We start from the raw sequence: 25,712 nt of genomic DNA, 5'->3' as shown, positions 1-25,712 counted from the left end.
AAAGTTTGAGCTATCGTTAATGTTTATTATCCGAGATTGTCACTCAAATGTGTAACAAGGAACCGACGATCTTTGTGTCGGCTGATCATAGAATTGTTCTCAGAGGCGGGATATCGATTCTTGCCGAAGACTTCCGAAAGCAGCCGAACTCACAAAAGTGACGTTCAGTGAACGCGAGCGGTGCACGAGCGGTTAGGAGTGGTGCGAGCTGATGGATGGTGAGTCGATGAGCTTGGTAAGGTGTTAACCGTCAATGGTGTTCACCGTGGACCAACTCGGGCTTATTTGCCGCGTTTTAACATCGCGACGTCGCGCCGTACAAATGTTCGCAAGTTTCTCCCCGTTTGTCGTGAAAGGGAAGATCGTTGCTATCGTTTCGATACGTATGTATTAGACGATAGGTGATGACAGGTGATGCCAGACGATATATGAAGTCAGTTAGATGGTAGATGATAAACGATAGACGATAGATGGATGATAGACGATAGACAGCGAGTTTTAGGAGATGATAGTCGTTGCACGATACGTGCTTCACGGTACACAATAAGCGATAGACGATAGACGGTGGGCGGAACGATTAGTGATTTGCAGTAAGAACGGATCATGTACACGCAAGTTTTACGACTGATTTATGCTCGTTTGTACCAACATTGATTAAACGTCAATCTGAGCTCAGCTCTATTAAAAAACTTAAACACAAATTTAGATTTAATCGACATTGGTAGAAACGAACATTAGTAATGTTTCATGAACACTCGAACCCTTTTGTATTCGACACAATTACTCTGTTCTTTGCCTTTCCTTCTCCCTTTTTCTCTCTCCCTTCCTCTCTGTCTCTTTCTCTCTTTTCCTCTCTCTCTCTCTCTCTCTCTCTCTCTCTCTCTTTCTCTCTCTCTCTCTCTCTCTCTCTCTCTCTCTCTCTCTCTCTCTCTTTCTCTCTGCCCTTCTTTCTCATATATTTATAGTAAATTATAAATAAATTTTTTATCTCATTGTCATCGATACATAGTTTATGATTGTAACCGATTTATAACTACCTTCATTTCTCATGATCTCACTATTGTTAGATAAATCCCATCGTATGCAAAGTTGTAACAAAGATCGATCATCGTGGCCTAACCTTGAAGGCGTAAACTCGCCACGATTTGACCGTTTGACACGAGAACGTATCTAAAGCTAAAAACCATTTAGCCAACGTCGTATACGACTTTTTCAACATGGTCACTCCTCAAACTCCAGGTGAATTTTACTGATTTCTGCTTTTGCTACATTATCAGTCATATATTGACATTTGTATATCAATGATTATAGTTAACAGGCTGTACAATATTTTTGCGTCATTTATAGCACATTACTCTTTTTGAGCTAGTTTATCGAATCAATATTATAACACTGGCAAAATTTTCAATGGCTTAAAAAGCTTGAGTTTCATCGCTGTATCTTTACAAACTAATAAATTTTATATTAAGTTGAGTACATTTGTATCTCTTATATAGGCATAGACCCCTGGGCGATACAGCCTAGAGAAAGAATGAGATATCAAGAACAGTTTGATTCTTTAAAACCAATCAATGGGATTGTTACTGGAGAACAAGCTAAAGGATTTCTTCTTCGATCCCAACTTCAACCTACTATTCTTGGACAGATATGGTAAGAACATTATTTGACACAGAGATTATCTTAAGCCAGTTTGAATATATAGAGTTTTTGCTACTTGTGTACAGAACAATATTCAAAATAAACTTAAAGAATTGAAAAAAAAGATAGTGGAAACAAAAAAGGAAACTATATTTTCAACTTGAAAAATAAATCTTAGAAAACAAATCTTTGTATGTTGCAGGGCATTATCAGATACAGATGCCGATGGAAAAATGGATATAAATGAGTTCAGTATTGCATGCAAGTTGATCAATTTGAAATTGCGCGGGTTTGAAATTCCCAAAACATTACCACCTGTTCTCATACAAAGTTTGAAATCTTTCTCAACTGGTATGTAAATATATGCATACGTGCACATATAGAATACATGATATTACATGATATTACATTTTAAATAATATTGTAGGTGATAATCTAACTGGAATGACAAATGGGTCTGCTCCCTCTCCGAATAATTTTGGATCTCTAGTGAATTTGAGTGGACATCAAGCAATGGTATCTCAAACTGCAACAAACGTAGTATCTGCATCTGGAAGTATATCTCATCCTCTTATAGGTAACGTATTAATAAATGTTGATTCTGTTTTTATATTATCTATTAGTTACCATATTTTAATCTCCAGTCAATTCGCGGGTTAGTTGCGTATGTTTTAAATTCCATTGTAGCAGAATAAACCTTTAATTTATAAAGAATCTAAATACCTTGTATGATAATTTTTTGTAAAAGCACACACACGCACGTATGTACATGACATATATATATATATATATGCATACACATTTTTCCTTAAATAATAAGATTTACCATGTTTGCTAAGTTAAGTTGGATATATAAAAAATGACTACAATACATTCGATACACAATCGATATTCGACAAGTTTGTATTATCGCAATAATATATACTATCGCTATAAATCAATTTCACCACAAAACGTTAATTATCAAACGTAAATCATCTACAACATGTTATTCATAATACATCATACTACACAGCATTACAACAAAGTAGACAGAATGTGGCTGCCAGTACGCATGCCACAACTCATACACCGTCGAAGCCACCTGCTCGACCTGTGCCACCTTCTGTGGGTATGTCAACTATAATAAATGTTTTGTGTGTATATACGTCAATTTATATCTTTTTCCTAAAGATTTTATCTAATGACTTAACAGAATATTCTGAGTTAAAATATAATTTTGTTACATCTGTGTTACATATTTAGTTGAAATTGTTTTAAATTTTGCAAAACTATTGAGGATGGAAATATGTAAGAAAATAACATTTTATACTTGAAAGAATAATTTTACAAAGAATTAAACATCATATATTTGTTTAGTATTTCTATGTATTTCACGTTTCAAACATATTCACTCACAATCAATGTAGAATTAGTTGTATAAAACAGTACATATTTCTTAGAGTTTTGTATTCAACAACATATTTCAAGAGAAATCGAAGTAGTTTTAAACTGATGTAATAAATTTCTTTTGTTAGATCATTATAAAATAATAACTTAAGCAAGGGAGAAAATATATTTGTGAATGCGAGTATATGTGCATAATTATCATAAAACTTGTCGATATCGAACTTAGCTCGACATATAAATGCAAATAGATTAATTGCAAATTTCACAGAAATCCATATATAAAGTTTCTATTGTAGCGGTTTTGAAAAATAGAACATAATAAATGAAAGATAGAATATAATTCAATCCTTGTCTCAACTAAAATCTTTTCTGCCTACACAATATTCTGCTTTCTATCCTAATAGGAATTAGGATGGTTTTCTAATCATTTTGATGATAATCTCCTCAACAGATATCTTTTTCAGGAGAGAAGCTTCTTTCTTTTTGCATCTAGTTTACTATTATCTTTTCGTTGCTATTTATACAGACATGTTATGTATTATATTGATATTTTAAAGTTAACTAATTCTTTTAAATATTTCAATATAGGAATAAACATAATTATACCGATAAATTACATTGACATGTTGAGATTGTAAAGCAGAAAGATCATAATATTTTATCTTACAATTACAAAACCAGAACTTTCGTTTAACAAAGATAACTTACCCTTATTTAACATATTTGTTGTTCTTGTTTGTGTTTACGAACAGTTTATACAATTTTATTTTAATAATCACATTTATTTATTTAATAACACTCCGCTTTTTACATGGCCGAAAAGGAATTGCGCCTCCTCTGAATACTGGTGGTCCCCCACAAAGACCCGCACCACCTGCAAATATCGGTATGTATAAATAAATCTGTATTATTATTATACTCTAATCTGTTTACTGCATATAACGTTTATATACGTAAAATTTAATTAGTATGTAGCGTTTAATCGACAGAGGAAGAAAACTAAATTATATGAAATTATTTCAGGAAGTAATTTTACACCCGCGACGGGTGGCCCGCCACCAAAACCAGCACCACCTTCGTTTCCAAACAGTCCTGTAACAGCGGGGATTTCACCAATGAAGATCCCATCCTCCGTTGTTGGTGCATCAGTAGCTTCTTCAGTTTCACCTATACCTGCTTCTGCTGTGGGTAAGAAACTACGATAAATTTTTTCGATTAAAAACGCGCTTCAGGATCGACAGACGTATAATTATTTAATGCTGTATACATTTATCGATTGATCTGGAAGCTACATATTTGATTCGAAACTTTAGTCGTGCAGGATGTTTTTCGGTTTAGTTAATGTAATTGCTTTTACTAATCAAGGTATTCCAACGGTAGCACCAATTGCTCCTTTAAACACAAATCCCATGCCTATGACTGCCTTCAATATGACACAAGCATTGCCATCACAACCATTACCTACAGGCATGGTTGCTCCTATGACTGGAATTCATACCGTTGTACCACCCATTGGATCAATAAATACCGGTACATACTAAACTGCAAACAAAACAACGTTTCGTGAGTTTATTTGCATCTACTACGATGGTAATTTGATTGTCAACAAATTTAATGCCCTTCATCAGGTACTGGAGTTGCTACATCAGTAGCGTTATCATTAGCATCCTCGACAACTACAAATGGTACACTAGTTAATGGCGCTATTACACAAACACCGGTATCGACAAATACTCCTTTAAGTACAACAGCACGTCCACCGAGTATAGATAGAGTAGGCTCAATGGATTCACAGCATAGCCAACATAGTCAACACTCTATCGGTTCTCCACAATCCATAGAATGGGCGGTACCACATCAGACCAAACTCAAATATACTCAGTTATTTAATACTTGGGACAGAACTAGATCTGGCTTTCTATCTGGACCTCAAGCAAGAAACATCATGGTGCAGTCGCAATTACCACAGCCTATACTCGCTCAAATATGGTACACCAGTGAAATATTACATAATAGAATAATAATTAAATAGCATTCTCTCTTTCTTCCTCAGGAGTGCGAATGTCTGAATTCTCTATCTATGTTAACAGGGCTCTAGCTGATATGGATTCGGATGGACGTTTAGGTTCCGAGGAATTTGTACTTGCGATGCATCTTTGTGATATCGCTAAAGCTGGCGAAAAAATACCTACGGTACTTCCGCCAGAACTAATTCCATTTACATTTAGACGGCAGCGTCAAAATAGCTTAACTCTGTCCCAAAACGCGACAGAAAACATTGACCCTTTAGCAGGCATGCCACAGGTGTGTATGTGTGGGCGTATTTGTACGTTTATATACAATTAAATATATATTAAATATGTGCGTATATAGATAATCAAGATTAACATTGATCAAAATTAATTTCTTGTGAGAAGAAATGTAAAGCAAATGAAAATGTATCTTTTTACAGACTTCATTTGAGGATAAACGTAAGGAGAACTTTGAGAAAGGTCAAGCAGAATTGGAACGCAGACGTAAAGCGTTGCTAGAGATTCAGCGGAAAGAACAGGAAGAGCGGGAACGGAAAGAGAGGGAAGAAGCCGAGAAACAAGAGAAAATAAGGTAAATAAGTTATTCCAATTTATCGAATAGATAATTATTTTCAACGACGTAGGAAATTACTGTATTTTTTGTGATCTGGTGTAGACTGGAACAGGAAAGACGAAGACAAGCGGAAATCGAGAAACAAATGTTAAGGCAAAAAGAAATTGAACAGGAGAAGGAAGAACAACGAAAACGCGCGCAAGAACAAAGAGAAGCTGCGCGCAAGTAAATATTTTACTTTTTATTACACAGATAAGTCTATATAAACCAATGTAGGTTCTCTAAAGTAGCATTATTTTATATCAGAGAAATGGAGAGACAACGACAATTAGAATGGGAACGACAAAAATCACAAGAATTACAAGCGCAAAGACAAAAAGAACAAGATATTCTCCTAAAGTTAAAAGCAAAGAATCAGACGTTGACCATTGAACTTGGAACACTTGTAAGTACGTCAAGAAGAGGATTGATCTTTGACGATTGAATGATATATTGTCTCCCTTTACCTTCCAGAATGATAAGGTGAAAGAATTGTCACAGAAGATTTGTGATACCCGGGTAGGAGTCTCAGGTGTAAAGACAACTATCGACGGCATGAGGTCAACGAGGGATACACAATTGCAAGAAATGGCTGCTTTAAAAAATAAACTTCGGGAACAAAATCAGAGATTATTAGCATTGAGTCAAGAGAAAGCACGTATTGAAGCGAAAAATAAGATTAATTCGGCTCAAGATGCTGCTGGGCAAGAAGCAATTAAAATGGCGTTCGACAATAAGCAAATTACTCTTAAGCAAATGAAAGATAAAATTGCTGATTTGCAGCAACAGGTTAGTGTATATTAAGTGCAATATTAAAGAGAATAACATCTAGTGATAAAGTTTAAATATTCCCAGCAAATATTATTATCTTGAATCAATTTTTATTTTTTTCACAGATTGACTCAAAGATGTCCGATATTGAAAATAATAATGCTCAACTTGAAGACATTAAGACACAAATGAAGAATCTAGTAACAGATTGTAAGCAGCTTTATGTTACTTTCGATGAAAAGAAGAAGAAGGTACTTGAACTCAGGGCAAGCAGCGGCAATGTTTCGTCTGCCGATTTTGCTACAGCCACGTGGGGTGATAGTGGTTGGGACGATGCGCCCACTGTAGCCGGCGGCGACACACCGTGGCTTGTCAGTGACAGTACGACAAATTCCGTAGATGAAACTGCTGTCACTGGTGTCACCAAATATAGAGCTCTTTACGAATTCGTGGCTCGAAACCAAGACGAAATTTCGTTTCAACCTGGTGACATTATACTGGTAATTAATTTAGACAAGAAATCGTCTCTGTTGACCAACTATAAAGATTTTCATGCGATAAATTTAATAGTGTCTGGGTAATACCGTAGGTACCACCTGTGCAAAATGCAGAACCCGGATGGATGGCGGGAGAAATACGTGGCCACACTGGTTGGTTTCCCGAATCTTATGTGGAGCCAGTGGATACTGGTACAGTTGTCTCCGACAATGAACGCGCTTTCATACAGCAAGACAGTGTAGAGAAGAGGACATTAGAGTAAGTTCATTTCAATAAATATTTTCATTTGCACTGTTATTCGCAATGTCAGGAATCTCCTCTTTTCTGTGTCTGTCTCTTAAATGGTATATTATTTTCGATTACTCAGGGGTATAGCGGAAGTTCCAGAGAATGTATCCGATGCAGGATCATTAGCGGGCGAAGCTCCAATAGTGGAAGCTATTATACCTACTTTAGGATTAGGTACATCTTGTGACATACGAGCCGTTGCATTATTTCAATATCGACCTATCATGGAACAACATCTTTGTTTTGAAAAAGGAGAGACCATTTACGTTTCTGAGCAGCAGGTGTGTATATGTGCGTCTATTGTGTGTGTGTATGTATATATATACGAAATTAACATGCATTAAGATATAAATGGCAATATCAATTATTTTTATTATAGAATGAGTGGTGGTACGGTTCAACTAGTACTGAGAACAAGGGCTGGTTTCCTAAATCGTATGTCAAAGAGACAAGTACGAACAACAAAGATACCGTCTCAGACGCATCAACTGATGGCCTTAATGAATATTACGTTGCACTTTATCGATACGCATCGGCGGAAACCGGTGACCTTAGTTTTAATCAGGGAGAAGTTATATTGGTTACGAAAAAGGAAGGAGATTGGTGGACTGGTTGTATAGGGGATAAAACTGGAATTTTTCCATCTAATTATGTAGAAAAATGTGACGCTCCTCATCAGGTATGACAAATATCTATATATAGCTTGCTTATAATTGCCAATTTTTCAGTTATTGTTTACAGTTATTAATTCAATCATGATATTATAAGTTGTAATTAATCGTTTGTTCAACCGATATAAATCTTTATCGCCTTTTTGTTTCCTTTTGTCTTGTTTTTTTTACTATTTTCTATTGGAGGTTTTTAATATAAGTTTGCGATGTTCATTAGGGTACGTCCTTGTCTACTAATATTTCTGAGTCCGATGCTGTTGCTGCTGCACCTACGGAAGCAAAGAGCACAGATCATGAAGCTGTTACTTCAGCAACTGCAAAATCTATAGTGCGTAATAACGAGACTCAAATTATATTTGCTAAAATTATATCTTAAACTAAATAATATGTATATTAATATATATTTATATTAATAGTATAAAAATATATATTTATATACCTATATAAATATATATTTATATAACCGTCCAAAATTCCCAACACAAACTTTTCTACATTAAAATGCTAATTTAGTTTACCTGCAATTGTTTCATTAATATTGGACTATGAGATTGCAACAGACAACCAGGTCGGGAAAATATAAAGTGCATTAATATATATTTAACAGGTAGAGAAAACAGAAGAACAACTGGAAGATGAGAGAGCAGCAGCTGAAGATAGAGAAGAATTACCCGACTTTGCTGCTATGGCTGCTCAACAGGTAAAACGATATAATTATATCATTAATATTGTTCTTCCTACATGTATGAAAACGTAATTGCTTACTATTTCTTTTATGCTACTCACATTTCGATATTGCAGTATCACAAGGTATTTGATTTATATTATTATATACGTGAGTTGTACGGCTAATATTCTGTGTTTGATTGTACAATTTACATAATTTACGATTTACATGTTTTCCAAATTGCAGCAAGTTTATATATTGATCATAGAGAAATTAATTTGTTTTCACAAAAAATATCTTTTCTCCAGAGAGGAAGAAAACCAGAGATTGTTCAAGTTATCGCACCTTATCAAGCAACTAGCGCGGAACAATTGGATTTGCAAAGAGGACAATTAATAATGATTCGTAAGAAAACTGACAGTGGTTGGTGGGAAGGAGAACTTCAGGTAGAGACATTTATTGTATTTTTTTTTACCACTTAGTAATGATTAAATTAACACGAGAAAATCTTTATATAGGCACGTGGTAAAAAGAGACAGATTGGTTGGTTCCCAGCAACTTATGTAAAACCTTTAACCAGTAGTAGTAATAGAAGTACACCTGTCTCTCATGGATATCAAGATTCACCAACGGATCCAAATATTGGTAAATATATTCTATATAATTAACTTATGATTTTCTCTTTTAATATATATAGGGTGGGGGGTTATAAGTTTACAACCCAAAGTGTGAAGGTAGATTAGGTTAAGACAAACATAAAAATCCCATACCGTTTTGCGAGATTCGCGATAATTATCGAGTTATTAATGACAGAAATCTGAGGAATGGGAGCGCGCCGACATAAATGATTGGAGAAGCGTTGCAGCTACTCAGGCCACAGCGCGGCCCACTCGACCCAGCAACTGTTGGCGGCGTGCGGCGAGACGTAGGTCCGGCGAGATAAAACAACGAATTGCGGCGCATTGTCTTTCCTCTCGCCGCGCACTGACAACAGTTGCTGGATCGACTGGGCCGTGCTGCGGCCTAAGCATCTGTAACGTTTCTCCAATCATCTATGCCGGCGCGCTCCCACTCCTCAGATTTCTGTCATTAATAACTCGATAATTATTGCGAATCTCGCAAAACGGTACGGGACTTTTATGTTTGTCTTAACCCAATCTACCTTCATTCGGGTTGTAAACTTATAATCCCCCACTCTGTATAAAATATGTATGATTCCCTTTTTAAGCTACAATTTGTGAGCTCATATATGGGGTAATTATTGTAATATACATTTTTTTTTTAATTGTAGAACGCGTTATGGCCCTGTATCCTTATCAGGCACAAAATGAGGACGAATTAAGCTTCGAAAAGGGTGATGTTATATCAGTACTTGGTAAGGAAGAGACTGCATGGTGGAGAGGCGAGCTGAATGGTGTATCTGGTGTCTTCCCGAGCAACTACGTATCACCTATGTGTAAGTATTTTTCCTGTAAATAATTGCTCAAATTGATTCAGTATTCATTTTATATTCCTTAACGACGATTAAAAATTTATATAGTCTGGACAGTTATTAAAGTTTACTTTATATTAAATTTTTGCGCGTACTAACTGCGTATGTGCACGTGTCAATATTGAATAAAATATTTGGAAAAAAAGTAGGATAAAAGTATACAGATAGTTAGATGGATCGATAGATGGAATGTACGGAAGTCTATGTATCAGAAATATAAAAGATATTTTCTCTGGCTATGGATAGGCGGACGATTGTCAGGTGTAACAAATCTTGTTTGAAATTACTATTTATATTACTCCTCTCTTATTATCATCTTATTGTTATTATTATCATCATTATTAGCATCACTATCATACTTTTGTCTTATAATTGTGTTGTTGTTTCATTGTGCTATTATGCTTCCTCTTTACTTATATAGCTCTTAGTTATTTATTAATTTGTGAAATATATAAAATTGGAATATATTTTTTATATAAAGTATATATGTGTGACATAATTCATACGTCTGTTCATGTGCAGATAGAATTCGTCAAATTGAACGAAAAATTCTTTAAACATTTTGCAAACATCATAATATTTTTGAGATATTAATTTTTTATTATTATTTATAAGATATAATGCTTATAAGATATAATACTGGACAATATTATAATACACGTCTCCATTGTCCAGCATTACGCACGATTGTCAATAGATTCTGATATCTTAAATGAAATTTCGCTTATTTAAAAAATTATCGCGGTTGTATGCTTGCAAAATGACGACGAACTTTTTTTCTGTGTTCTACCTGCGTATAAGCGAGCATATGAAACGTTGCGTTAGACATCCTGTACATATGATACCGTAATTATCATTAGCATTTATTGTAAATATAAGTAGCTTGTAAAATTTATAAACGAGCAAAGCAGGAAGAATGATTTAGTGCCTATTTTTCTTTAAAATTAATAAAGTCTGTAACGAATAAAATTGTATATAGCAATAGATGCACATTTCTTGTTCGGTTAACAGTTTGTTGCGGTTAGTTTGGTATATCTGTCAGCTATAAAATCTTAACGAAAATAATGATATCACTGATGTAAATAGAATTATTTATAGTGTAAGTATTTTATATTAAAAATTACCTATAAAACAATATGACGCTTTAGTCATCGTCTCATTCGTGCGTGCTTAGCGTTATACGACAATTGCCTTATGTCAATCGTATTCTATATATTCTAATATATATTCATTTTGTTCATGGCTAATGTGTGTTCATTTTGTTCATGGCTAATGTATGTTCATTTTGTTCATGGCTTGCTATATATGTCACGAATACATAGAAATCGGTCACTCACTTATCGCCTACTAGGTATACTCTAGATATCGGAATAGAAACATACGGATTAAACATCTTTCTCAGTTTTTTAAATAGCCTGCTTACTCGCCTTGCATGACTGCTCCTCCGTTCGTCCGTCCATCTCTTCGTCAGAGGTAGTCGTATTTCTTTAATACTTGATGCGACAAAATATGCTTACTTACAATTTCAGCTTATTTTCCGTTAATAATCGACGACTACGTGGTCGCATTACGGTCTATTTGTATCGTGAAATATTTTGCATAAACAATGATGTACTTGAACGACGATCGTAATGTTTTAAAATTAGGAGGGATGCTAGGAGGAAAAAGACAGCTGCATCGACAATTTCTATTCTTAGTCTATATTATTCGCATTCTGTAATCTCCTTTTTATTAATGATTATCTTTCGCTTTTGCTTAACACGCAGCATAAAGGATAGCCGAGCAGCGGTACAGCATTGTTGGTTAAAATTAAAGCACCCGAAGTGTAATAAGAACAATAGCAGTCTCTACATTCAACATGGTGTGTTACAACAACAGAAGTCTCAACGTTGGAGACACTGTGCATAAAAGAATGAAAATGTGAGAAACAGGGAGGGGGAGGGAAATAGGAAAAGAGAAAAACAAGGGTTAGGGGAAAAATGAAAGAGGCAAGGAAAATGATTGAGAAAAAGGAGCGAAGAGTGGAGTGGGGAGGGGGCAGAAACGAAGAATTAATGCGAGATAATGAAAGGGATAAAGAGGCAGGAAAAAAGACTCAGGGTTGGTTCTTCGTCTCTATATATAGCCTCTATTCACATTATATATTATACAAACCTCCTTTTTCTCTGGTGCGGGGTTGCACTCATTCTTCTTCATTAACACTATCATTCTCTCTCAGATTGTCATGCGCCGCTGCATATTAGCCCTTAACTGTTTTACACTCTCAAACGATTTTCATGCAATTACTATGTTTGTTACGTATAGAAACAACGCACGCATCTACTAAGCCCGTTTGGATATAAATCATTTCATTAGTGTAACGACCACCTGATATCTGCACCAACACCAAAGGTCTACCTCAGTTCTCTATCTATGCTGATGTATAATTAAGAAACAATAATAGTAAATTTTTAACTTATTCACGTTAGGAATATTTAACATTACGTCATGGTACGAATACCACTGTTATTTAATATTTAAGTGATTTGTTAAACTCACATTGAATGAATACGGCACCTCGTGATAACGTTCGTGTTTACGTGGGAATTAACATTTTCAACATGGATACGTTAACTTATCGGCAAAAAAAAAAGAAAGAACAACAGAATTTGCGCTCCATGATTTAATTGTTGTTAATGTAAAATATTTTATTCTACGAGCGTGACGTATCAGAAAACCGAGTATTCCTTTCTCCTCTTTCTTCTCAAATTGCTTGTCTCTTGCTTCTGTACATTTCAGTGGTCGATCAAAATTTACGTCAACGATTCAACTCAATCGTTATTTGGTCATGCAGAACCATCGCTATATCTTTTAGTCATTTCTTTTACTTATGCATCTTGTGTAATGCGTAAATCGTAGATGCGTAAAATAGGAGTGGCCATTAAAAAATGCTGAAACGATTGCGTTATGGCTTATCCATTATTAATGTGAATGTATATGGTGCGCGTAGGGCGGACCATGAAATTTTGTCTCGATTGTCTTACGCTGAGGCCTAAAAAGTATAAAGGATACCAGAACGATCTTATGATTGAATAGCCAATAATTAATCATTATCGTCAAAAGCGACATAAAAGAAGAAGGAGCTCCGAAATCTTGTATAAAAACGTTCACTTGAGCTGTTTGGTACTGTAGAGCAATTCGCCTAGTTAAATCAGCGCGTAGATGTTACGCGAGAACTCTTTTTCAATTACCGCTGAGAGAAACCAATTAAACGAACTAATATATCTGTGATGAGACTTTATTGCGCGATTTTGTTTGCTTGTTTGCCCGTAAATTCGGTGTAACTTGTTAATTTTATCGTTTAGTTTCTAGTCGCTTATTATTGTAGGCGAATGATAAATGCATAACAAAAGACTAAGGACAATGTGCTCCTTCTTCGTAAGCCTTTTATAACAGAGCCTAAATATATAGTACTCATATGTGAACGATAATGCTGAGCCGCTAATATTGAAGTTAATATAAACGTTAGGATTGACTATATTATTTATTAAGTAACCATCTTATATTATTCATTAGTCTTTTTTAAACACATTCCTATATGTGTGTATTACCCCGACTGGCTGTATAGTTTATTTCTCTGATTGTAATCGGCAGTCAGCGTCTTGTTCATCTAATGTATTGTACTATGTAGCTCGTTACGATATTGCGCTTCGTTATAAAGAATGTATTATATTATAGCTATATTCAAATGTTTATTGTTTCCCCAGAAATCATCTTTGGTATATGCACGCGCGCGCGTTTACGAAACTTTGATATACCCGTATAAGCAATGTAAACGTATAGCAGTCTGGCTTCTATAGAGATTCCTTCAAGAGAGATCTGAGTATAAAATAATTCAGAAAAGCAAAGATATGTGAAACGCGGCTAACAATTCTATATATTGGTGAAAATCAAGCGCACAACGTATTTATTCATTGCTATTCAACTTTTACGTGTCCTTTAAAATCCTTCACGATAGAAGCGAGTAAATACGTTATGTCACAGTGGTAATAATGATGTGCTTAATAATTAATTGACTATCCCAAACAGCCCAATAGCCCACAGCATAATGTTATTCTAAGGTGATGGCGGGATGTTTAAAGCAAGTTGTGCAACTGGTTATCCTTAGTCGATGTAGTTGTGTAGCGCGTTATAGTCCTAAGATTGTTACTATTTGCAAGTTGTTTGTTCATTGTAACATCAAATCTCATCAAGAATCTCATTAGGGTACGATGTAATTTGACACATAGTGGAGAATGTTGTAAGAGAATATGGAATTCCGTGTGACTATATGAATCCTGTGTGTGTTTTCACACACTTTATACATACACATAGAAATATTATGTTTCCTCACACATATGTACGCCGATGTTCTTACACGTATGTAAACATATTCATATGTGCATATACAGATACGTTCACATCTCACCGCTACTTGAAATAAAATATCTGTCTGTTGTAAAACTACCCTTGCGTAAACGAACCAATGTTATTCGATACTATCGCTCGTAAGAATGAATTCTCAAACAAAAAAAGAAAATTGATATATTTTGATACTTTTACTTGACAACATATTGTTTTAGCATGTATTATCTTTCTCCCTTCTTTATAGTTGTCATAATAGCCAGCCACCAGGGAAACATTTTTTGTATATATTTTATGTGTAGTGAATGATTCGGTGATATGTCACGATCCTATGGAAAAAAAACGCCAGGAACATATTAAAGAGCTAATTGCAACTGAACAAGCCTACATAGAAGATATGAGGCTAGTACATGAGGTACTCTTTTTAAATTATAAATGTCTTTCTTAAATTCACTTTGTTTTATTATTTTTTTCTTTCCTTTTTCTTTTTGGTGTTAATTGTATCGAGTTCACATATGTATCTAGGGTGTCATGGCATATAATTATACTTCCTTTCATCTGACGATCTTTTATTTTAATTTGGAGTAGGTATTATATTTTTTTATGTGAAAAAAACACATATGTATATTAAACAAAACCTTATCTTTTGTTAAACTCTGCGCGAACTTCAATTTTAATATCAAATTCAGGCTGGTTGTGTCAGTATCCAAATGTTAACAAAATACTCAAGTCTTTCGATTATTTTCTGGATACACGGTTATTTTGTAAATTAGTTGGGTACTCGAGTATTATAATCAGTGTACGTGGTATCTTACAAGTATCGAAGAAAGAATTAATTATTATAACAATTATTAACAGATAAGGAGATCAATTATGAACAGGTGTATTACCTGTGGTTTTTTGGTTTTGTGTGGTAATCGTAAATTTTATGGTGAATATCCAGATGTAGAAACTAATCGCTTTATACTGACAGCATTGCCCGAAAAACTCGGAATACACATATTCAAAAAATATGAACACTGAAGAAATTTAAGAGGAACGCTTGACTCCAAATTGATGGAAAGATGAAGGGAAAAGCGGAAATCTAGGACACTCTAGGACACTATACTTATCTTGCATACATAAAATATAGGTTTATTACACATTTTCTAGGTTTTCGAGAAACCATTAATCGAAAGTCTTGTCTTGAGCATCGATGAAATAGAAAAAATATTTATTAATTGGAGAGATATTATTGCGTGTAACGACAATTTTTTAAGGTAACTATAATTCATTCATTAATATATATTATAAAATGTGTATTTTTTATTATTATTAATAATTACAAATTTTTAAAGTACGAATAAATCTTTTCTAGGACTTTACGAATAAGAAGAGATAACAGCTATGGTGGAATAGTTAGAATGATTGGAGATATCCTATGTGAAAATGTGAGTATATTTATGATTTTAACAAGAAAACAATTTACGTTATTGATATAACTGGATATGTATTTTACAGATACCTAGGATGTCAGCTTATATAAGATTTTGTAGTTGTCAAATATCTGCTGCAATGTATCTGCAGCGCTTAACAGAAACTTCATCAGAATTTGTTCAAGTTGCACAGGCGTGTCAACAAGATCCACGAACAAAAGGAATGCCATTGAGTTCATTTCTAATTAAACCGATGCAAAGAATAACGAAATATCCGCTTATTATTGGCAAGGTATATATATATGTTTCTTTGTTTATTTTTACTTACACTCTACTATATACAACTCGATGTGGATTATAGATCTTGGAGCATACACCGGTCGATCACCCTGACAGGCAATATCTTCAGGAAGCACTGGCAAAGTCTGAGGAATTTTGTACTCAGGTAAAAATCGTTAAACAAGCGATATAACACGTGAAAATTGTAATATATTATCATTTTGATGAAAATTTTCTATTTTAATAACATGTAACACAAGGTTGAAATGTGACTTTTAAACTTATTTAATAACTTGTTTAATATCATATTGCATAGGTAAATGAAGGAGTGAGAGAGAAAGAAAATAGTGACAGGTTGGAATGGTTGCAAACTCATGTGGTATGTGATGGTCTCGAGGAGCAACTTGTCTTCAATTCTTTAACTAATTCATTAGGTCCACGAAAACTCATACATTATGGTATACTTCATAAGGTAATGAACATTACATAAGAAAAAAAATATTGTAGCTTTACTAAAGATTTGTGCCACTTGTGCCACACATTCGATCAAGATTTTATATCAGTGATTTTTTTGCAGTCAAAAAGTGGTAAAGAACTCGTTGGTTTTCTTACAAATGATTTCCTGCTATTCGTTCAACCGGTGAAATTCTCCTTGTCCACCTGCCAACAATTTTCATTTGAACGTAACAAACATCAAAAGTTTAAAATGTATAGAAAGGTACATCAGGAGAAGTTGTAAGAAAAATTTACAAGTCCGAAATTCTCACGTACTTGCACACTATTGTCGTGCCACTTCAATCGAGAGGGCATCTTTTTTTTCATAGCCAATATTTCTCAACGAACTATCTTTGCTCGGAGAAAGCGATGGAAATGGAAGCAATAATTTGAGCGGAAATGACGTAGCCGACAATTCATCGAAAACTTTAAGACTGAAAGACCTAAAAAAGCCAATTATATTATTAGCACCGTCTCCGAATGAGTGTTCATTGTGGATGAAACGAATCGTAGAAGCGCGTAGAAAATTTTTAGAAAACGAAAAGAATTGCCTGCAAAGACAACGATCGAGTAAGTCTATGCAAAATATTACGTTTGTTTATTCTATTCGTATAAGAGTTACCGTTTGCCTTCTGACGTTGTTTGTAAACGTCAATAGTTAAATATTGTTTATCCATTGTTTTCTATATCGTATATTGTGATATCGCGCTTATATGTTTGCATAGACGAGCGTCTGTGTGTGATATAATATATTTTTTAAAAGTTTAATAAAATTTTATTTCCCACGATTTGTATGTGTCAATAAATGATGATTTATATGAATAAGCAGAACAGGCACAATTTGGGGCGTGCGGCAGAATCCTTGTTACTGTGCTCGAAGGATTCAACTTGAAAGCTCCATCCGGTAAGCATCCGGCATGGAGCGCACATGATTAAGGTGGTTTAACGCTATCGCATAATCGTGCATTGCTTGCTTTGTGTATTTTTTATAACACTATAGCGTGTGTTTACGTTGTATATATGTGTGTTACGCTTACATATATTAATATCATATTAAAATAATGCATGTAATAAGATTGTGTACAATGAGAAAGGAATGTGCATTAATTAATGAAGAGTCAGGTCATGAAATATTTTGTATACTAATTTTGGTGTTATAATTGCACGTAGCGCTTTATTACTAACAGAAATCTGCCATGTTTATAGTTCGCAGGAGAATGCCCGAAGGTAGGCTGCGATTAGTAGTTGTGGAAGCTGAAGATCTTGTCTATGGCAAAAGAGGTAGAGTATCGAGATATCATACCTTATAATAATGACTCCAAATAACTGTCCCATCATATCAGATGTCGGTTCGTAGATTTACCTTTATCAAGCTTGTCGTAAATAAGATCGCGTACTGATCTGTCATAACTGCAATTCATCATACTTCTGCATGAAAAGTTTTCTGCTCTTGTATATAGCGTAACTATTTTCCGATTTTCTTCAGTTCCATAAATTGCACTCTACCTAAATTATTTGTCAGATTTTCTCGAAACTACGAAAAAATGACACGTATCCCATAATTGAAATTTCGATAGTGATAGACAAATCGAAGTTTGCGAGGAAGCTTGCACATGTGGCGAAAAATAATTCTTTGGCTGTTTTTCATAATCAATAGCGATATCAAAGTACTTTAATTGCATGATAAGCATAGTCAACTTTCATATCATGTCTGATGGAAAAATCATGGTCGTTATTTATGGAATAGTTTGAGTGCTGTGTGGTTTGTTATGCAAGGATATAGGATAATTGACGCTTGAAAGAAAATTAAATATATAATTACAAATTATTCTAACACTATTGTAAAGAATTACAAACTATGTACACGTTTCCCGTTTTGTTTATAATGACTGTGTGAATTCATACGCGCATTATCATTTCTTCATTGATTTTTAGGAAAATGTAATACATTTTGCAAAGTATCTATGGGTTCTCAAGAGGAAAGAACTGGTGTCGTATCCGGAACTGATTGTCCTTTGTGGGATGCTTCGATGCAGTTCCAAGTAAAAGACTTACTCGAGGATACTCTTTGCATCACAGTGTTCGATAAAGGATACTATAGTCCTGACGGTAAGTCTCATATTCATAGACAATTCCTTGCAGCGATACTTTTTGATATTTCTATATCAGTGCATTAAACTATCAAACTACCGATGTCGAATTTGTTGACGCAGAGTTTCTTGGTCGCGCTGAAATCAGAGTGGCTGACATAATGAGAGATAGCAAGGATTCCTGTGGGCCGATCCAAAAAAGAATAAAATTGCGTGAGGTCGAAAGTGGCGATGTCGTTCTGAAGCTCGATCTTCGACTATTTGGTAATAGATGAAACATATAGCGCGAATATTTAATGGTATTCATTTACATATAAATATACAAAGTTTATGAGGAAATGTTTAATAGGAGAGATAACGGAAGGTGCTAAAGCTAATTCATATTCTTTTTATTCTCTTCGGAAGAGAAATTTAAACGAATGACAAATAATCGTATAATTCTCACACGCATATACGATATATGAGAATTTACAAGAAACGCATTTGTGATATAACAAGGACGATAGTTCTCAACGTAATACGCGATTGTTGTCACCAACAATATTGCAATTACTTTTTGCGAACTTTTCCTACAATCTATCTCGACATGAGTAAGAGACTATATTTACTTACGAGGATAATTTTATTTCAATTTGTGTTCTAATTTTTACATTTTTTTTAATAAGAAGAGAAGACACCGAGTAAATATATATTATATTATTTTCACATTTCAAAGACATCGTTCATAAGGCATCGTCAATTTACTCTGGTCCTCCTGGTATATTGCGCGTACGTCAACACGCAGCGTATATTCTTCCTTCCATATTCAGTTACATCGATAGTTGGGTGCTACTATCCATCAGGCAGGCCTTAACAGATATTAATAATTTAATTACAGTAAATTATACATCAGTACATATATAACGCAACATTCTGCGCGATACAACAGAATGTTAAGGCATAAAATATTGCTCAAAGACAATTTACTTTCCTTTGAAAGAAATCCGAAAATCTTTGAATTCAAAATATTTTCCCGGTTTTCTTTCGTGACTAATATAGTGTTTGCAATTATGAAAAATTACATTGATTCAGCGGGACAATATCAAAGGTAACGTCGTACCTTCTTTGTAGGCAGAATTTATAAGTTGTCCACGTAAGATGTCTTGTGACTCAACGATTATTACTCTAACGATTAAATTGGCTCTTTAAAAGTAGGAATTATCTTTGAGCACACTCCTAATAGGAATGGACGGAACAGTCTTTTATTATTTAAATTAACTCTGTTATATAAATATATCGTTTCGTTGGGCAGCGTGCAGAAACTTTCGTTTTTCATCCTCCCTATTGCACATGCACGTTGTGCTTTCGTTATTGTCTAAGAGTTTTCGTGAGTACACGTCAAGAATAATAAAAAGTGCGAGCAAGGCACGAAACGAAACGTTCCCTAGAATAAAGTTATCTTTTATCAGGTACGGTCAGTTTCTTGGAATGCCTCGACGTGTCCGCATCGATGTTCGTCTCGTCACGACGTTCCACGTCTTCCGTGGGAAACTCATAAATTGGCTTAAATCCACCAAAGAGTTGCGGCTTGAAGTTGTCGACATCGAAGTCGCTCTTCTCGGTGTGCGAATCCATGTCTGAGCTGGCAAGCTTCGTATCATCGTTATCGCCATCGGACTTGTCCGTTTCCAAGGATGGTTCAACAACGACGACGTTCCAACCATTTTTGCTAGGTGCCTCGGCGCTTATACTAGCAACAAAAGGAGCCATAAAGTTCTGTGGTGCTGGTGCCGAACTGGAAGAGCTAGATGGTTGCTGTGAAGGTAGCAACACCGTTGCCGTTGAATCGATATTCGCGGCAGTGTCCGCGTCGTCATCGAGATGATGAGCCGGATATGCGTGTGCCGGTGTGTAAACGTAAGCGATCGGCATCGGTGTCGATGTCACCGTTGATGTTGACATCGGCGATGACGTCGGCGTCGACGATGACGTTAACGTCGTCGCTGTCGCCGATGCTGACGTCAAGATCGGCGCTGTGCGGTGCAGTGTCACGGAAATTGCCGCGTCGTTCTTCTTTTGAAACGGAAGAAAATCTTGCAAGTACGGGATTACATTCGTCGCGTCCTGTTCGTCTCTCTCATTCTCCCGCTCGCTCGCGACTATAGGAGCGGTTTGTTGTTGCCGTTGTTCGCTAGGTACCAATAGAGGCGTCTCTTTCGTACCAGCGACGGGAAACATTGACGCCGGATCGGGATGCTCCAAAGGATACGGGAAGTCCAAAGCGACTGGCACGGGTCTGCCATTGTAGACTGTGTAGATCTTCTCTCGCTCGTCCTGAAGCAGAGTATCGGGTGGTAGTGGCCGGTGAGGCCCTCGCGTACCTACGACGACACTGCCGTCGTCATCTTTTTCTTCAGGATCGTCTGGATGTATGTTAACCGCACTGTTGACCGGGTATACAACATATACAGGTTGCTGGGCTATTTCTAACGAATCGTGATTATCCGACTTTCTACGCTCCGCTTGGTGCGCGAGTACAGGTTCCACGGGTTGCGTGAGCGCAGCCTCGTCTTCATTGTTTTCGTCATTGTTAGCGAGCTCACCATGATGTTGTATCATTTGCAGAGTCGTAACGTGCAGGGGATCCGCCGTTCTACGCTTGGGGAACAGGGGCGGCCTCGGTGGTGTCATCGGCGGTTCCTCGGGGTATCTTTCTGAGCTGTCGTCCTCGCGTTCGTCCACGATCTCACTCTTACTCCGATCCTGCGTCTTGCTCTCGCTCTCATCCTGGTCTGTCACGCGATCGAATGACTTCGGTGGGGCATTCTCTTCCGTGCCTCCGCGTGCAATCAATGATACCTGCGGAGGACGAAACTTTCGTATCGTCGGTTCAGTTTCGTGAGGTAAAGCAACGTTGTCCACCTTCGAAGTCGGCACAAAAGCTAGCCTGACCGCGTGAATCGGCGGTGGTGGAGGATTTAGTCGCTGAAGGTATAGAGGTGGCGGGGGGAGAGGTCTCCGTGACGACGGGTGATTTTGTAACGGTTGTCTAATTCTGGTAGGCAAGCTTTGTGCAGCTGACATTGTTCCTATTACATCCGAGCCGAAGCGATGACCGTGCGATGCCTTTGCGTTAGGACGAAATTGGGGCAGGATATTCGGTAGTTTCACGTCTGGTGCATACGGACGTCTTCTCGTGTTCACGTCCAGTGGAGGTCCCGAGAATCCTGAGTGTGGCTTAACGCGTGATGGCGGGGGTAACCTTTGTGGTCTCGTATGGTCCGTTCGTAATGTATCGTGCTGGTAATGATAATAGTACGGCGGTGGTCTGGAGCCCTCCGCGGGTGGCATCAAATTTTCCGCGAGCTGTGGCAAATCCCCGCTAGCGTTGACAGCGGGCAGATTGATCTTCGTTTTATTCGTCGCCATTGTTGTCATCGTCGTCTTTAAAGTCGTTGTTGTTGTCAAGGTTGCCTTGGGTGGTAACTCGCGCATATTGTCATCTGCCTCGTTCACGATGACGATATGTTCCTTTATCGTCGCATCCTTGCCTTTCGTTTCAACATCTGGGAAAGTAATGTAGTCCGTGTCCTTCTCCTCGTGTCGATTTTTCGTGTCAGTCGTCGCGATTGAAGTAGCAGCAAAGGAAATTTGAGATCTCGGCGGTTCAAGCTCGTTGCTGCCTTTTAGGGCGCCGCTGCCAGGTGGCCACCATTTTTGTACAATGCGATCAGGACTCGGTGCTACGACGGAAGCGGGTGGTTGCTCGTGTTTAATTTCCTTCGTGGGGTCGTATGGGTTATTACGAAGTGGCCAGAACGAGGTCTCGATGTCCGATAAACTGCCGTACGGATTCTCTCCGATGGCAGTTCCAACTGAATAATAACCACCCTCAACGTTCTGACGATTTCCTAAAACGAAAGACACGGTATCCTGATCCGGCGGGATTACGATATTACTTGTGCTTTCTACCACCATCCCAGCTCCTACTCTGTCTTGTCCAGGCTTGATCGCCGATTTATATGCGTGACTCATATTCGAGTCGTAACGCTCAGTAATGCTTTGTCCTGGATCGTTACTTAAAGACGAAGAAATGACTGGATGTTGCGGCATTATCGAAGGTCGTAGTGAGTTGCTCGCAAGGTCCTCTTGAAACATGCGCTGCGTGGAAGATCCGGAAGGTGCGATTGTAGTAGCAGCTGACGTTGTACTTTCCAATAATGCGGTAGCCATATTGGTGGTTGTCGTCGAAAGCATTGCATTGACAGTAATTGTGGAAGGTGTCGACGTAATGTGTTTCCTCGATGAATCTTGGAAAATATAATCGTTCTCCTCACTATCACCGTCACTGCTGTCCTTGCCGTCGCCATTGGCCTCACCTTCACCTTCGATCTCAACCTCTCCCTCACCTTCGCCTTCATCTAGTGATTCATAAATGTCGTAAGAATCTTTGTACTCTTCGTGTTGCGCCGATGGCTTCGCTTCCAATTCTGCATGGTACAGTACGAAATTGTTGTGAGGCGGTTGATTTTTGTAGCGATTAACAGTCTGCGTCTTCTCCATTGTCTCATCCTTCAGAGTTTCATGTGTCGGAACATTGTTCGGATTTTTGTAAGTTTCGACGTGGCTGGAAATTTGCAACTGCTCTGTCGGCAGTAAATTCTCCTCGTTCTTTTTCTCTGCGATAGTGCGATTGATGGGATTTAATGCTGATGGGGTAGTAGATGGCTTCCATGTGGTTACAACAGGCGCCTTAGTTGTAGAAAGTGTAATTGGCGACGGGTATATAATAGTCGACGGTTTCGCTTTGTAATCATTGATAACTGTAGTTCTGTGTGTGCTTGTTCTCGTCATTGATGCGTAAGGATTCCTAGTGGGTTGTGTATACGAGTCGCTCTCAATATGATAAGGTCTATGATTGTACGTGCTGTAACTGTTAGAGCCACTTTGCACCTTCGTATTCGCGTACGAACTTGAGATCAACGGATACTTGTTATTACCGTATTTATCCGAGGAATAGTTGATAGGCAAGTTTAAGAAATCGTGAAAATTGACTGTATAAGTGTTGATCTCGTTTGGACTGACGTCATCGTGTTCATTATCTTTGATCTTTCCATGCTCCATATACGTGTCTTCCTCGCCGTCAGTTTCTTTCGAAGTATTTTCGCTCTCTTTCTTCTCGTACTCGTGATAACGGCTGGTATAGTTGAGAGCTCTAACAGGTGATGCTTTCTCGAAGTCGATCTTACCGGTTATCGGGTCCTTCTCTAAAGAAAACGGCTTACCTCCATTGAAGGCGAGAGGAAACGGGATATGGTAACGTGGAACGTCGTTGTCGGTTAAAGCAGAAGACGCGGTAGCGACAGCGACAGCGCCAACTGTGCTCTCCTCCGCCACGAGATCCGGGTCAAGGTCGTCTACATGTCTTTTACGTCCTAACGTGGGGGGATTGTCGTTGATCTTTTCAGCTCGGGATTTTACTCCAGCATTGTTATCCAGATGGCCTCCCATCAAGTACTCGCCTGACACGCATGCCAGAACAACGAAAAGCGCCCATAAGCATTGCCACATTTCTCACATATAACCAGCGTGCCTGAAAGATGCAACTTCCTATTAATTTTATTTCCTTCTCGACACAATTTCTTCTAATTATAATTTCTACGTTACATAAATCGCGCACGCGACCACGGCGGATGTATGCTCTCATCGTATATTTTTATAAATAATGCAATAACATGTTGCGCGAATTGATTTGTATATTAATGGTCGTAATATGGATATATTCTGATATGGAAAATATGATTATGTAGGCTGGTGGGCGGACATTGCGATAATGAAAATTTGTAACGCCAATGTAAAATTCGTTAGTATTAGTAGAGTCATCTCGAGTATTGTATGAAATCCTGTGGTGGGTACGCGGGTCTCGGCTGTAAAATATTTCCTTACGAAGTTCTGTTTTCGAGATCATTCATGTTCGGAACATTTGCTGAATACATATCAAATGTTGTTCGCAGGCGTATACCGAATACAATATTATATATTGTTAATTTCTTTTTGTAACTGACATTCCTTTGTAACTTGCGTTACGTTTCTAGCAATCATTAGAATTTCAATTTTAATCAATTATCAATGAATAAATCAATTTTGATCAATAATTTAATACAAAGATTCGAGATCGATTCGTGCCTCGAGCATTCCGCGCATGGTATTTTATTTGTTAAACATTAATTGCTTATATCTTTGTTATATATTGATCAAAGATTCCGCCAGTTCGATGCCTTTTCATTGTTAAACCTAATGACTCGTCAAACTGACACACATAATATGTTGCACAAATAATTAATAATAAGCGTAAAGTGCCTTATTAATAATTATGTAAATATATAACGTCACTTCTCACACAGGTAGCAACACTCTTTGCCGTTATACCTTTGTTAAATGAGCAAATAGTACTGCAGGTCAGAGACAGACGATTACGAAGCTTCGTTCTCGTGGTTTCCTGGTTTCCTGGCTGCTGAAGCTATTTACATATCCGTCGACGAGTGACCGAACTTGATAATTGTGGATAACGGCTTCGTGCAAACTCCGACGTTGAAAAATCCTTGAACTTTTTCCCGCGAACTGTACCGATGCGATTGATGCGCCAAGGACAAAAAGTCAGGGCCACGGAAGACTCGCAGGCTCGTAACCCTGGAAGAAAGACGTATTGCGACTGAACAGCCTTGTCGTTCAAGTGGTAGGAGGAAGACGAGGAGGAGGACGAGGAGGTGGCAGGAGGATACCGGTGGCGGTGGAAGATCTTGCTTGAACTGACCCGAAGAGTAGGAGAATGCTATGGACTCGGTACGCGATCGAGGAAGAAATGAGGAAATGGATGATTACGAGGAGCGAGAATAGCTAAATCTGATATAGCGTACGATAAATTAAGAGGATAACGGAAATCTGTGCGTTTATATATGTGAAACGTATAAGAAACGGAGTACACTGAGTAGAGAATATCGAAGTAAGGAATGTGTATGATCTTTGCATTTA

The 25,712-nt window shown here is 37.1% G+C and overlaps 2 protein-coding genes across 9 annotated transcripts; one reads left to right on the top strand and one right to left on the bottom strand.

Moving 5' to 3' along the window:
• Positions 1-102: 102 nt before the first annotated feature.
• Dap160 (dynamin associated protein 160) lies at positions 103-25,141 on the top strand. 8 transcript variants are annotated; one of them, XM_025297899.1, is made up of 38 exons: positions 103-218; positions 1,068-1,239; positions 1,497-1,650; positions 1,841-1,989; positions 2,066-2,215; positions 2,654-2,749; positions 3,851-3,913; positions 4,051-4,215; positions 4,393-4,557; positions 4,656-5,016; positions 5,118-5,331; positions 5,480-5,631; positions 5,716-5,838; positions 5,920-6,058; positions 6,127-6,441; positions 6,549-6,923; positions 7,013-7,179; positions 7,289-7,490; positions 7,589-7,888; positions 8,098-8,208; positions 8,488-8,580; positions 8,682-8,690; positions 8,856-8,993; positions 9,066-9,192; positions 9,839-10,003; positions 14,725-14,837; positions 15,575-15,681; positions 15,780-15,852; positions 15,923-16,129; positions 16,199-16,282; positions 16,433-16,588; positions 16,694-16,834; positions 16,941-17,181; positions 17,441-17,515; positions 17,818-17,892; positions 18,547-18,720; positions 18,825-18,965; positions 19,051-19,382. In XM_025297899.1, exons 2-38 carry the CDS (start codon positions 1,218-1,220, stop codon positions 19,122-19,124), a joined length of 5,616 nt encoding a protein of 1,871 aa, XP_025153684.1. In that variant the 5' UTR covers positions 103-218; positions 1,068-1,217; the 3' UTR covers positions 19,125-19,382. The 8 variants fall into 8 exon arrangements, with proteins under 8 accessions (XP_025153684.1, XP_025153686.1, XP_025153685.1 ...); XM_025297901.1 differs by having other exon boundaries at positions 103-235; XM_025297900.1 differs by having other exon boundaries at positions 103-590.
• On the bottom strand, positions 19,437-25,289 carry LOC105191978 (uncharacterized). The gene is made up of 2 exons (XM_011155818.3): positions 25,110-25,289; positions 19,437-24,273 (listed from the first exon to the last, which is right to left on the bottom strand). Exon 2 carries the CDS (start codon positions 24,249-24,251, stop codon positions 20,136-20,138), a length of 4,116 nt encoding a protein of 1,371 aa, XP_011154120.1. The 5' UTR covers positions 24,252-24,273; positions 25,110-25,289; the 3' UTR covers positions 19,437-20,135.
• Between the last annotated feature and the right edge of the window lie 423 nt (positions 25,290-25,712).

Source organism: Harpegnathos saltator, unplaced genomic scaffold, assembly GCF_003227715.2.
Source record: "Harpegnathos saltator strain DR-91 unplaced genomic scaffold, Hsal_v8.6 scaffold192, whole genome shotgun sequence".
NCBI classification, from domain to species: Eukaryota; Metazoa; Arthropoda; class Insecta; order Hymenoptera; family Formicidae; genus Harpegnathos; species Harpegnathos saltator.
This window is presented reverse-complemented; position numbering and strand designations above follow the sequence as displayed.